The sequence below is a fragment of the Macrobrachium rosenbergii genome, chromosome 24, assembly GCF_040412425.1.
Source record: "Macrobrachium rosenbergii isolate ZJJX-2024 chromosome 24, ASM4041242v1, whole genome shotgun sequence".
Taxonomy (NCBI): Eukaryota; Metazoa; Arthropoda; class Malacostraca; order Decapoda; family Palaemonidae; genus Macrobrachium; species Macrobrachium rosenbergii.
In genome coordinates, this window is record NC_089764.1 from 523,814 (window position 1) to 538,813 (window position 15,000).

A 15,000-nucleotide genomic window follows, 5' to 3' on the forward strand; every position below is an offset into this window, starting at 1 on the left:
TAGAACAAAACGAAAAAGTTACCTTAAAAATTAATTTATTTACAATAGATTATGTACAGTACATATTTACAGCGAGTCAATTGGTTCAATTTAGAATAAACAATTAAATGAACATTATAACAAGTGAATTAATCACTTAAAGGAGCAGCAACAATTAACTGGTCAGTAAAACATAAATGAATCAAAAACACAATAAACATTAGCAGCACAAACAAGTGACCAGCACAATAACATTACAAAAGCAAATTAATAAGCCATTCAAAAATATAAATAATACCCAGGCAGTAGAACTAAATACATAAGCTGGCAGCTCAAAGGAACACTGCAGGACAACTCCGACAGAGTCGAAACGACAACCATCATGTCCTCACGCACAGTGCTGACGTCCTCCTCCAGTACCGACGACCACGACAGAGCCGACACGGCAACCATCTCGTCCTCCAAGAAACGTACTGACGTCCTCCTCCAGTTACGACGACCATAACAGAGCCGACACGGCAACCATCTCGTCCTCCAAGAAACGTACTGACGTCCTCCTCCAGTACCGACGACCACGACAGAGCCGACACGGCAACCATCTCGTCCTCCAAGAAACGTACTGACGTCCTCCTCCAGTTACGACGACCATGACAGAGCCGACACGGCAACCATCTCGTCCTCAAGAAACTCTTCGCTGCTAGGACCTGACTCGCAAAGTCGCAGGTACGGATACCTGCTGCTGCCCTGGACCATCGGTCGTTCTGCCCTCCAGAACCTGGCTCGTTGCTGCTATACTGGCGAAGTCTGACGCCATCCATCAGACGTCAACTCGCCAGAAATTAAAAACAAACAAAAACAAAGGAGGCAACAATCCACTAAGGGAACAATCGACAAACGATTGTTCCTAACATATATATATATATATATATATATATATATATATATATATATATATATATATATATATATATATATATATATATATATATATATATATATATATATATATATATATATGTATATATATATATATATGTATATATATATATATATATATATATATATATATATATATATATATATATATATATATATATATATATATATATATATATATATATATATATATATATATATATATATATATATATATATATATATATATATATATATATATATATATATATATATATATATGTGTGTGTATATGTATATATATATATATATATATATATATATATATATATATATATATATATATATATATATATATATATATATATATATATATATATATATATATATATATATATATATATATATATATATATATATATATATATATATATATATATATATATATATATATATATATATATATATATATATATATATATATATATATATATATATATATATATATATATATATATATATATATATATATATATATATATATATAATATATATATATATATATATATATATATATATATATATATATATATATATATATATATATATATATATATATATATATATATATATATATATATATATATATATATATATATATATATATATATATATATATATATATATATATATATATATATATATATATATATATATATATATATATATATATATATATATATATATATATATATATATATATATATATATATATATATATATATATATATATATATATATATATATATATATATATATATATATATATATATATATATATATATATATATATATATATATATATATATATATATATATATATATATATATGAATGTCTTTTCCTGTAATACTACAGTGTAATATGAATACAAGAAGGCCCATAAAACACTATTTAAACATTGAAAGCATATATTTCGGGCACTTGCTTCTGTGCCCCTGTTCACTGGTAGAATATGGACAGGTGGAAAGTTACAGTGGTATATATACAAAAACATAAAGGCGTGGCCTTAGGCCTCCGATGTTATGGAGGTGGCGTTTCTTAAGAAGGAGGAGAATGACCAAATTCCCTAGTGGTTTTTGGCCTCATTAGCTCCCGTTTGGCGACGGATCTGGCGGTCACGTTTCTTGGGTCATCTTCTTCAGGAGGGGTTTGAGGATTAAGGCGTCGATGTCGTCCGATTTCCAATGTCCTCCTGACAGGTTCATATTGTTGGTTTGATTGATGATAGCAGATTCCAGCATCTTTCTTTTGTACGGACAGCTACTTTTGAAAACCAACTCCGCCCCACTCCAGTTAATGACATGCCCTGTATTTCTGATATGTAGGAAAATTCCCGAACTCTCCGAAGCGTAACGTACTGATCTTCGAAGAGTTCGGGAAAAACTTATTTATCAATCACTTGAAAAATCAAACTAAGTTCATCAGAATATGTGTGAGGTATCAAAAATTAAACTAGAAATATTCTAGAGTAAAAGGGCATCACTCCATCAAAAAACTCTAACTGTTTCCCTGGTCTTAATTCACTTTAGCAAAACTAAAAGAACAAAACATGTTTATCACTTTGCCTTATGCACACACAATCAATCCTATTCACTGGTGATCAACAAATGAAACACTTTTTCTAAAAATGTTAAATACAAAAATTTATTTTTAAATTCAAAGTTTATAATTAGAATTCACAATCTGAAAAATTTATTATTACTTGAAAATAACACAAGACTTAATTAATTCCTGAATTAAGTTATGAAACAAAACTAATTCACAAAAACTTTATCAGGAATTTAAATTAATCAAGCAAAATTTAAACTATCAAGAATTACTCAAGATTTAAAAAGAGAATCTTAAATAAATGAGATATCAAATCAAGTATGCAATGTTAAATTACCAAGATATATTTAAAATGTTACATAAATAAATGTTACATCACAAACATAAAAAATGTGAAAATATAAAGAGATTGTAAATAGAAAAACACACAAAAATACACATAAGATTTATCAATAATGATTTCACTTGGTAAACATTTCCTAACTTATCATACCATGGTATTAATAAGTAAAATTCACATTACCTTACACAAACTTGTGGAAACCTCTGTAAATCACTTGCTGCAGCTGCGTTACCACAAAACACAATTTTTTACCAGGCGCCGTTACAAACTAAATAACTTTACTAAATTCAGATCTCAAAAGTTAATGATAATAAATGACCGCAAACACTACGTTAAAAGTAATCTCTGTCTAAGAACGAGAGAGAGAGAGGGAACCAAATCAAATGGTCTCAGAAATCAGAATGAAACAAATTTTAGAATTCCAGTAACACGTGAAACAATTACATGATGTCATTAAAGCATTTTTGGTGCGAGATACAATGGAGAAGCTTCTAGAAGGAAAATGACGTCATCCCAGCAAAATGTTTTGAACGCAATCTTACAAAACATGGCACAATTGATCAAGTCACATATTCTTTCTCTCAAAGTGGCGTACGTGACTCGAACATGTAACAACGTGAAATCACTCGTCTCGAGTCGTATGGGACAAATCAGCATTTGTTTTCCAAACCTGTTATCACGACCCAAAACAAAGCGTTCTCTCTTATCTCAACTGATGACAATTGAAATGATACAAGTCTTTGCTGGACACACATGTTCACGTACTACGCTTTTACCAAGAAAGATATTATTCGTTCTAAGCTTATGTAACTATTAAAATTGTATTATCAATTCTAAATTATGCTATGCAGTTACTTAATCATTAGTTCTTTTGAGATCTGATGCTAAACTAAATATGACACTTCAACAACCATTATCATTACACATAACACATGAAAAAATAAATATGTCAAAATTATAGGAGGATATATGTATTACAAGGCAACATCATGAATATATATATATATATATATATATATATATATATATATATATATATATATATATATATATATATATATATATATATATATATATATATATATATATATATATATATATATATATATATATATATATATATATATATATATATATATATATATATATATATATATATATATATATATATATATATTTATATATGAACAAGCCAAATATATAATATATTGACTTGTAATTCAAGCTTCCAAAGATATAGTGCTAATTAGGAAGCAAGGAAAGTTAAAGGGAATTACAGGAAGTAGAGCTCTCACTTATTAAAAAAATTAATTAATAAATTAATAAACTGATAAATAGATAAAAGTGTCTTTAAATGCATGGAGAATAGCTTTAGGGTATTAATACATTGCTCCTTCGCTTAAAATTTTGAAGTTCCAGTGGCACGGCATCCACAGGGAGACTGTTCCACAGTCTAACCGTATGAATAATAAAGTACCTCTGGAAATAAGAAGTTCGACAGCGAGGCACATTTACTGCTTATCGGTGTTGCTGTTCAGCGAATCTGTTTGCTCTCGGCAAGAAAAGTTGATCAGGGATCAATTGTGAATATGAAAGATCTCTGTTAAAATACACCTTATGAAAAAGTGACAAACAAGAGACCATCCGTCGATGGTCCAAGTCGTAACTGTTAATATAAGGAAACAGAAACCTACCACTACAAACCACTCTATCTAAAAGAGATAATCTTTGGAGAGTAGACATCTGTACTGCAGAACAGTATTCTAGTAAAAGAAGTACAAATGACCTAAAACAGGTTGCATTGATTTTATCACTGTAATAAATATGAGTCCTTATGAACAATACCTAACTTCTGTGCAGCATTTACTGAAACTTTCATTAGATGTTTCTCAAAAGTAAGATGTGAGTCAAAAGTTACACCTAGAATAGTTAAAGCTTCAGACTTATTCAGTAAAGTCTCATCCACTTGAAAGGGAGGATGGCGTAGGAAATCTGTACGAGCTCTGTTAATCACTAGCATCCGGTCCATGTCCCAATTGAGGCTGAGGGCAGCTTCATTTCTCATAAATGGAGATTTTACTACACCCACAATTATTGCATTATTGGTATACTGAATAATCTTGCTTTTCAGGCCAGCAACCATATCGCTTGTATGCCCCAACAATAATATTGGACCAAGAACACTACCCTGTGGAACTCCAGACACAATAGGTCTTGGTTCAAAAGGATCCCACCAACAACAACTCGCTACTGCCTATCTGAAAGGATATATTGAAGTGATCCTAAAACATATCCACCCACTCCAAGATTCTGAAGTTTATAAATAAGTACCTCATGACTTTTTAAATCGAATGCAGTACTAAAATCTATTTGAATTACTCTGAACTCAAAAGCCTTATCAAGGTACTCTTGCAAATGAAATGTCAAGTCTAAAAGAGCATCTCAAGTACCTAACTGCTTTCTATATGCATATTAAATATCAGCCAACAATCATTTAGATTCCACATACTCATATTACATAGTGGCTTATAAACAAGTTTTTTCGCAACTATGGAGAGCACAAGGAGAATAGAAATTGGCCTGCAGTTACTGCAGTCTGCAGACATGCCACTCTTTGGAACAGGTACTGCATTACTAAGCTTGTGCTCATCCACAAAGATACTAAATTGACATAAAAATCTATTGAATATACTAATCTTTGGAGACAACATGCTAGAAACCTTTTTAATAAACAAAAGGAAGAAACCATCAGGATCTTCTCCATCCCAGCTGTCAAGATTATCCAGAATTTTCTTTACATCCCTCGGGCGAAGTGCAAATTCTGTAAGAATGGGTTCAAGATGACATGTATCAGGGAGAGGGACATTCTCAGCTGATTGTTTAGCTTCAAAAGCTCAATGAAGCAGTTCAACCTTTTCCCTAGGGCCAGTAACCATTTTACCATCATCTGTTAATAGTGGTGGAATGGAAGGCGAGCCTGACCCAAAGATAGAGGATACCTGTTTGGTCCACCACAGATGAGGCTGAGCAATTCCTTCAAGTTTCCTCTTCAAGGAATTTTTGTATTTTCTCTCGGCTGTATGGTAAGTTCTATTCCACAGCACGGCAAGACTCAAAAAAATAGTATAAGTTTCATATGAACAATTTTGTCTCCAAGTGTTGAATTTGGTTTGTTTGTCATGGTAAACTCGTCTAAATGGATCATCAAACCATGGCTGGTCAGTTGTCCTGAATTTTATGACCTTTCTAGGGACATCCCTTATTAAAATAGCCATCAGCACTTGGGATCAGGATCTAACATAGCAACTGAGACATTAAGTGTCTGACAAGCTTTAAATACCAGATCTTTTTTTCCAATGGTGGTATTAGGAATATACTGATTGCCGGATATGTCCATCTCAATGGCACCATGATCAGAAGTGCCTATATATTCACAGACTTTGAACTTGGCAATACCTGGAACATCTGTTAATATGAAGTCTAACCTATTACCAGAAATGTGTGTGGGTTCCTCGATTAGCTGGACAAAATCTGTAGAACTTACTGAAAATAGTAAAACAAAGAACTTCATAGCAACTACATTCCATATTTTTCTGACGATAAATAGGTTGCCCTGAGTTACTGTATACGGCCACACCTAGAGCATGTGGGATGTTGCAATGATAAATAAAATCAGGGTCATCAAACACCAGGGTTAAAAACTCAACCTTTGACTTATAAGATTCTCAGATATAAACATTAAATCATAATTATAGGCACAACTCTGCAGATCAAGAAAATTTTACTTGAAGCCCCGAATCTATGGGTAAAGTACTTTGCAATTTTTCTTACTGTAATGAATAACAGCTCAATGTTACCTGGAAGGATCAAAATTAACAGCATAAATCAGTAAAAAATCTAATAAATAGACTCATAATAACAGTAACACTCTAAAAGTCAACAGAACAAACAACAATGCCATCAGCAACAACAACATTTCCATTTCTTACAAAAATTCTGTTGAAAGTGTGTATAAACATAACCATATGTCATTGAAAAAAGCGCTGGAAGCAACTGGTCAACATGATGGGGCCGGCACACCTTGCAAGGATAAGAAATCCGCCAGGTTTGCCACAACAACTGGGGGGAGTATAATCAGGATTGACTTAGAAATTATAAAATGCTCAGAAGGAAAAGATTAGGTAAAGATGAAGGAACTTACATGATAAGCCACCAAGCAACTTTTGCCTTCTCATCAGCCTGTTCTAAACACTTTTCAAAAAAAAAAACAGGAAAGTGAATAAAAAAAAGAGGATAAATGCCTGATTGTACCCTCAGACAAGATAACTCAAACCTAAGACAATGGAAGGCCACGGTACAATGGCTATGACACAGCCCAAGGTTGGAGAACAGGGTTTTTATTCAGATTAACCATCTCTTAGAAGGGTTACCTACCAAGGCTAAAAGTTCCCCTCCGCCTGCTGGTTTGATTTCGGAATGTACTTTTCCTAGAAGAGTTGCCTGAAGTGAATGTTGCTAAGAAAAGCCACATCAACCCACTATCAGAATTAACCAACAAATATACTGTATGTATGTATGTATATATATATATATTATATATATATATATATATATATATATATATATATATATATATATATATATATATATATATATATATATATATATATATATATATAATCAAGAATAGCTACAAACGTTATATTTATATATCCATATTCGCTCTACCGAATATAAATATATTTTATATATATGTTACCGAATATAATTTTTTTTTAGTTGATAATATATTTATTTCCCGTATATAATCATTTTATACGGACGAGGACTCAGGACTACAGGGACGCACTAACCCTGTAGTCCTGAGTCCTCGTCCGTATTTTCTGGTTATGACCCCACGGGAAGGTGACTTATTATCAACTAAAAAATTTAATTCCCCTTCGGTAACATATATGAAAATATATTATTTCCGAGGTAGAGCGAATTGGATATTAAAGGACGTTTGTAGCTTTTTTTTTTGTATATGAATCACGGTGATGTGATAAATAGTCATATATATATATATATATATATATATATATATATATATATATATATATATATATATATATATATATATATATATATATATATATATATATATATGTGTGTGTGTGTGTGTGTGTGTGTGTGTGTGTGTGTGTGTGTGTGTGTGTGTGTGTGTGTATACTAGCTGACCAACCTGGCACTTCCTAAGAAAACTCTGAAGGTCTCAGAAAAATTTTCCCTTTTAGCCAGATATTACTGAGCTGACAGTTCCATTTATCCAGTTATTACTGTGGTGACTGTCCCTTTTATCCAGGCATTACTGTACTAACTGTCCCTTTTATCCAAACATTACTCTGCTGACTGTCCCATCTATCCAGTACTGTGGTTGTCCCATTTAACCATGTATGACTGTGGTGACTGTCACTGTTATCCAGATATTACTGCGGGGACTGAACCACTTATCCAGGTATTATGGTGACTGTCCCATTTATCCAGGTATTGCCGTGGGGACTGTCCCTTTTAACCTGGTATTACTGTGCTGACTGTCCCATTTATCAAGGTATTACTGTGCTGACTGTCCATTTTATCCTGGTATTCTATAGTGACTGCCTCGTTTATCCAGGTACTAGCTGACCAACATGGCGCTGCCGTGGAAAACTCTGAATGTCAACGGATACACTCTCCCTACCTGTCTGTCTCTCTCTCCAAATTTCTCTCACTCTTTCCGTCTTTCTCCTCCCTAACTCATCACCTACTCTCTCACCTTCTCTCTCTCCCCCCCTCTCTCTCCCTCACTTCCTCTCTCTCTCTCTCTCTCTCTCTCTCTCTCTCTCTCTCTCTCTCTCTCTCTCTCTCTCCTCCCTAACGACACCTCTACTCGCTCTTTCTCTTTCTCACTTTCTCTCCCTTGTCCCCCCCTCTTTCTCTCTCTCCAACTCTTCCTCACTCTTTCCCTCTTTCTCCTTCCTAACACCCACTCTACTCCCTCTCCACTTCCTCTTCCTCTCACTCTCTTTTTCTCTCACTGTCTCCCTTTCCTGTTAAAATAGTTGCTTCAATTACATTGCCCAGCATTTCTGACATTTTATATTCCACTCCTTCTCACCCCACTCTCCTATCGGGGCTGAACTTGGACTTGAAGGGCATCGGGAGGGTTATTATTAGTCTAAGTGCTCTCAAAAACTATGGGTTAGAGGCTAATATCTGTCATTTTTTATATTTAATTTTCACCCCGTTTCACACTACTTCCCATCAGGGCTGAACTTGGACTTGAAGGGCATCAGGAGTGTCACTATTCATCTCAGCAACCTCGAAAACTATGGATTAGACACTATATCTGTCGTTTTCAGTTATTTTTACATGTCACCCCCTTCCAACCCCTACCCCCTTTGGTGCCAGTGATGTCTTACCCCCACAGTATTCTTTTCCAGATAGTAAGTCATATATATACCAAAATTAGGTATGATAAATTCGTAGAGTTTATTTAGTTACTAAGTCTACAGGCAGAATCAGCCCCATTTCAGGGAAGCCCTTCCCACCCCCACCCCCTTTGGTGTCCTTTGGTGCTAGTGATGTCTTATCCCTACAGTATTCTTTTCAGGATAGTAAGTCATATTTATATCAAGTTTAGCTGAAATGGCTCAAAGTGTTTCAGAGTTATGCTAGAACATATGCCCATACATACTTACATACTTCCATTTCTATATATATAGATTACTGTTCTGGCGGTCCCATTTATCCAGGTAATAATGTTCTGACTGTCCATTTTATCCAGGTATTACTGCACTGATTGTCCCTTTTATCCAGATATTACTGTGGTGACTGTCCCTTTTATCGAGATATAACTTTGGTGACTGTCCCATCTATCCAAGCATTACTGTACTGTCTGTCCCTTTTATCAAAGTATTACTGTGCTGATTGTCCCTTTTATCCAGGTATTACTGTGGTGACTGTGTATTTATCCAGACATTACTGTGGTGACTATCCTGCAGGTATTACTGTGGTGACTGTCCCATTTATCCAGGCATTTCTGTGCTGTCTGTCTCTTTTATTCAGGTATTATTGTGCCGATTGTCCCTTTTATCCAAGTATTACTGTGGTGACTGTCCATTTTATCCAGATATTACTATGATGACAGTCCCATTAATCCATGTATTACTGTGCTGGCTGTCCCATTTATCCAGGTATTACTGTGCTGATCTTTTATCCAGGTGGTATTACTGTGGTACCTGTCCCATTTATCGAGGTATTACTGCTCAGTGTCCCTTTTGTCCAGGGATTACTATGTTGACTGTCCATTTTATCCATGTATTTCTGTGGTGACTGTCTAATTTATCCAGACATTACTGTGGTGACTGTCCCTTAGGTATTACTCTGCTGACTGTTCCTTTTGTACAGGTATTACTGTGCCGACTGTCCCTATTATCCAGGTATTACTGTGCTGGCTGTCCCTTTCATCCAGGTATTACTGTGGTTACTGTCCATTTTATTATCCATATATTACTGTGATGACTGTCCCATTTATCTCCACTAAACCTAAACACACCTCTCCACTTAACTGAAACATCCCAACTGAACCTAAGCACATCTCCACTAAACCTAAGCACACCCCTACTAAACCTAAACACACCCCCTACTAAACCTAAACACACCCCCTGATACACCGCCTACTACACTCTTTGCTAAACCTAAATACATCCCAACTAAACCTAAACACACACACCCACTAAACCTAAACACAGACCTTCATACAGAATTGTTAATCACAGGAAAGAGAAGCACTTTCAATAATATATTTCTATGGTATTGAATAAATGAAGTGTGGTATGATAAACCTGTAGAGTTTATTTAACACATTAGTTAGTAAGTCTACCAGCAGCACCAGCCCCATTTAGGGGAAATGGAAGGGGGATTGGTGAAGGGGAAGGGGAAGGGGATACAGGTTTGAAACCTACCCTGTTATCTAAGTTACGGCAAATGATGACCATGTGCCAGATTTTGTGTAGATCATTCAAGCAGCTCGGATTTCTATAGCGCACAAAGTTACAAACATACAAACGTACAAACATACACTCATACAAACATTCACTTTTATACATAATATATATATATATATATATATATATATATATATATATATATATATATATATATATATATATATATATATATATATATATATATATATAAATTAAGTATATCTTAGTTTAACCAGACCACTGAGCTGATTAACAGCTAACCTAGGGCCAGCCCGAAGGATTATATTTATTTTACGTGGCTAAGAACCAACTGGTTACCTAGCAACTGGACCTAGAGCTTATTTTTGGAATCCGAACCACATTATGACCAGAAATGAGTTTCTATCACCAGAAATAAATTCCTCTAATTCTTCATTGGCCAGTCAAAGAGTCGAACGCTGGGCCAACAGCGTGCTTGCCGAGAGCTCTACCCACCACCCCAATGGAGAACTATATATATATATATATATATATATATATATATATATATATATATATATATATATATATATATATATATATATGAAAATAAAAAGGCCCATAAAAACACTATTTAAACGTTGAAACCATATATTTCGGGCACTTGTTTCTGTGCCCCTGTTCACTGGTAGAATATGGACAGGTGGAAAGTTACAATGGTATATATACAAAACATGAAGGTGCCTTGAAATATATGGTTTCAATTACAAATAGTGTTTTTATGGGCCCATATTACACTGTAGTATTACAGGAAAAGACATTCATATATATATATATATATATATATATATATATATATATATATATATATATATATATATATATATATATATATATAGCTGAGCAGCCCAGCACTGCCAAGGAAAACTTTGAATGACAGTCTATGTGTACAGGGAGGGAAAAGGGATAAGGGATAAGGAGGGAGAAGGAAGAGGGAAGGGACAAGGAGAGGGGGAATTGACTGGTATTATTGTGGGGACTGTCCCTTTTTATCCAGGTATAACTGCGACGTCTGTCCCTTCTATGTAGGTATTACTGTAATGAATGTCCCTCTTATCCAGAAATTACCTTGGTGCTTGTCCCTTTTATCCAGGTATTTCTGTACTGTGTGTCCCTCTTATCCAGAGTACTGTAGTGACTGTCCCTTTTTTCCAGGTATTACTGTAGTGACTGTCCCTTTCATCTAGGTGTTACTGTGGTGAATGTCCCTTTTATCCAAATATTAATGTGCTGTCTTACACCTTTAACCAGGTATTACTCTACTGTCCGTCACCTTTAACCAGGTATTACTGTGCTGTCTGTCCCTTTTACCCAGGTATTACTGTGGTAACTGCCTCTTTTATCCAGGCAACACCATGCTGTCTGTCCCCTTTAACCAGGTATTACTGTGCTGTCTGTCCCCTTTAACCTGGTATTGCTGTATGGTCTGTCCCCTTTAACCATGTATAAGTATGCTGCCTGTCCCCTTTAACCATGTATTACCTTACTGTCTGTCACTTTTATCCAGATATTACTGTGGTGACTGTCCCTTTTATCCAGGTATTACTGTGCTGTCTGATGCCTTTAACCAGGTATTACTGTACTGTCTGTCCCCTCTTACCAGGTATTACTGTACTGCCTGTCCCTTTTATCCAGGTATTACTGTGATGACTGTCCCTTTGATCTAGATATTACTGCAGTGACTGTCCCTTTAATCCAGATATTACTGTGGTGAATATCCCTTTTATCCAGGTATTACTGTACTGTCTGATACCTTTAACCAGGTATTAATGTGCTGTCTGTCCCTTTTATCCAGGTATTACTGTGGTAGTTGTCCCTTTTATCCTGGTATTATTATGCTGTCTGTCCCTTTCAACTAGGTATTACTGTGCTGTCTGTTCCTTTTAACTAGGTATTACTGTGCTGTCTGTCCCTTTTATCCAGGCATTACTGTGATGACTATCCCTTTTATCCAGTATACTGTACTGCCTGTCACCTTTAACCAGGTATTATTGTGGCGGCTGTCCCTTTTATCCATGTATTACTGTGGTGACTATCCCTTTTAACCAGGTATACTGTACTGTCTGTCACCTTTAACCAGGTATTACTGTGGTGACTATCCCTTTTATCCAGGTATACTGTACTGTCTGTCACCTTTAACCAGGTATGATTGTGGTGGCTGTCCCTTTTATCCTGGTATTACTATGCTGTCTGTCCCATTTAACCAGGTATTACTGTACTATCTGTCCCTTTTACCCAGGTATTACTATTCTGACTGTCCCTTTTATCCACTTATTATTGTCCTGTCTGTCCCCCTTATCCAGGTATTACTGTAGTGACTGACAAGCATTTTCAATAATATATTTCTATTTTCTCGAATACATTAAATGAGGTATGATAAACCCGTAGAGTTTATTTAGTTACAAAGGGAAGGAGAAAGTGGGATGCGGGAAATGGGCATGGGAGGGGGGTACGAGTTTGAAACGTACCCTTTTATCTAAGTTGGGTCAAATGATGGCCATGTGCCAAACTTTGTCTAGATCGGTCACGCAATTTGGATTTCTATATTGCACAAATGTACAAACAAACATATTAACTTTCAAACATTCACTTTTGTGTTTATATATATTTATTTATATATATATATATATATATATATATATATATATATATATATATATATATATATATATATATATATCTATATATATATATATATTTATATATATATATATATATATATATATATATATATATCTATCTATCTATCTATCTATCTATATATATATATATATATATATATATATATATATATATATATATATATATATATATATATATATATAAATATGAATATAATGGATATATTAGTAAAGATCTGAGATAACAAATAAATGTCATATATATATATATTTAACAAAATATATGGATACTGTCAGAAACATATACCCAAATATATATGAGAAAGGATGCAGAGAAAGATATATATATATATATATATATATATATATATATATATATATATATATATATATATATATGTATATATATATCTTTCTCTGCATCCTTTCTCACTTCTATGTGGGGTCGATGTTTCTGACAGCTTTCCTCCACCTGGCTTGGTTAAACACACCGTCCTCTGACATTTGTTTGTTTCTCAGATCTTTACTAACTACATCCATTCACGTTCACTTTGGTCTTCCTCTTGCTCTCCCACCAGGCACCTCCATCTGCATCACTCTCCTCCCTAAATATGTCTCATCCCATCTCGTCACATGGCCATATCAGTGCAGGCTTTTTTCCTGGGCCTTCTTTGACAGTTCTACAACTTTAATAGTTGCTCTTATTCTTGCACTTTTGATCCTGTCCATTTTTGTTACTCCACACATCCACCTAAGCATTTTCATCTCTAACACATCCAATGTCTTCATTTGCACTCTTTTTACCAGCCATGTTTCTGCTCCATACATCAAAGCTGGTCTCACTACTATCTTATGCACTCTTCCTTTAACCATTATATTGATTCTGAGGTCACACAAGACACCTGACATCTTTCTCCAATTTTTCCATCCAGCCCGCACACTGTGCATTATTTCTACACCCAAATTTCCATCATCACCTACTGCTGAACCAAGATACTTAAATATTTCTTCTCGGTTCAACCTTGTCCCTTCCATACTAATCTCTGAGTCTTGATCTTCATTAAAACTTAGGTATTCAGTCTTCTTCTTACCGATCTTTAAACCTCTGTCTTCCAGTACCTTCCTCCATTGCTCTAATTTTGACTCCACTACCCCTCTGTTGGTGCTGCATGACACGATGTCATCAGCAAGCAACATGCACCCGGGGGATTTACCTCTTATTCCTTGAGATAGCACATCCATTATCAGGTCAAAAAGATATGGACTTAAAGCAGATCCCTGATGTAAACCAACTCTTACTGGTATCCATTCAGTTAACCCAATACTGCTTCTAACCTGTGTTTTTGCTCCTTTGTACATATCTTGGACCAACTTCACATACTTCTCTGGTGTTCCCTTTACTTGCACGCACCTTCAAACCTCTTAGCTTAGTACTCTATCGTATGCCTTTTCCAGATCTATGAATACTATGTGCAGTTCTCTCTGCTTTTCACCGGTGTTTTTCCATC

The 15,000-nt window shown here is 34.4% G+C and overlaps 1 protein-coding gene across 1 annotated transcript in view; it reads right to left on the reverse strand.

The window, feature by feature from the left end:
* Positions 1-15,000, reverse strand: part of LOC136851718 (uncharacterized) — a 32,162-nt gene that overhangs the window by 16,394 nt on the left and 768 nt on the right. Inside the window, exon 2 of the mRNA XM_067126061.1 lies at positions 14,612-14,827. Within this exon, the coding sequence (XP_066982162.1) occupies positions 14,612-14,827 (216 nt within the window). The remainder of the gene's footprint in view (positions 1-14,611; positions 14,828-15,000) is intronic.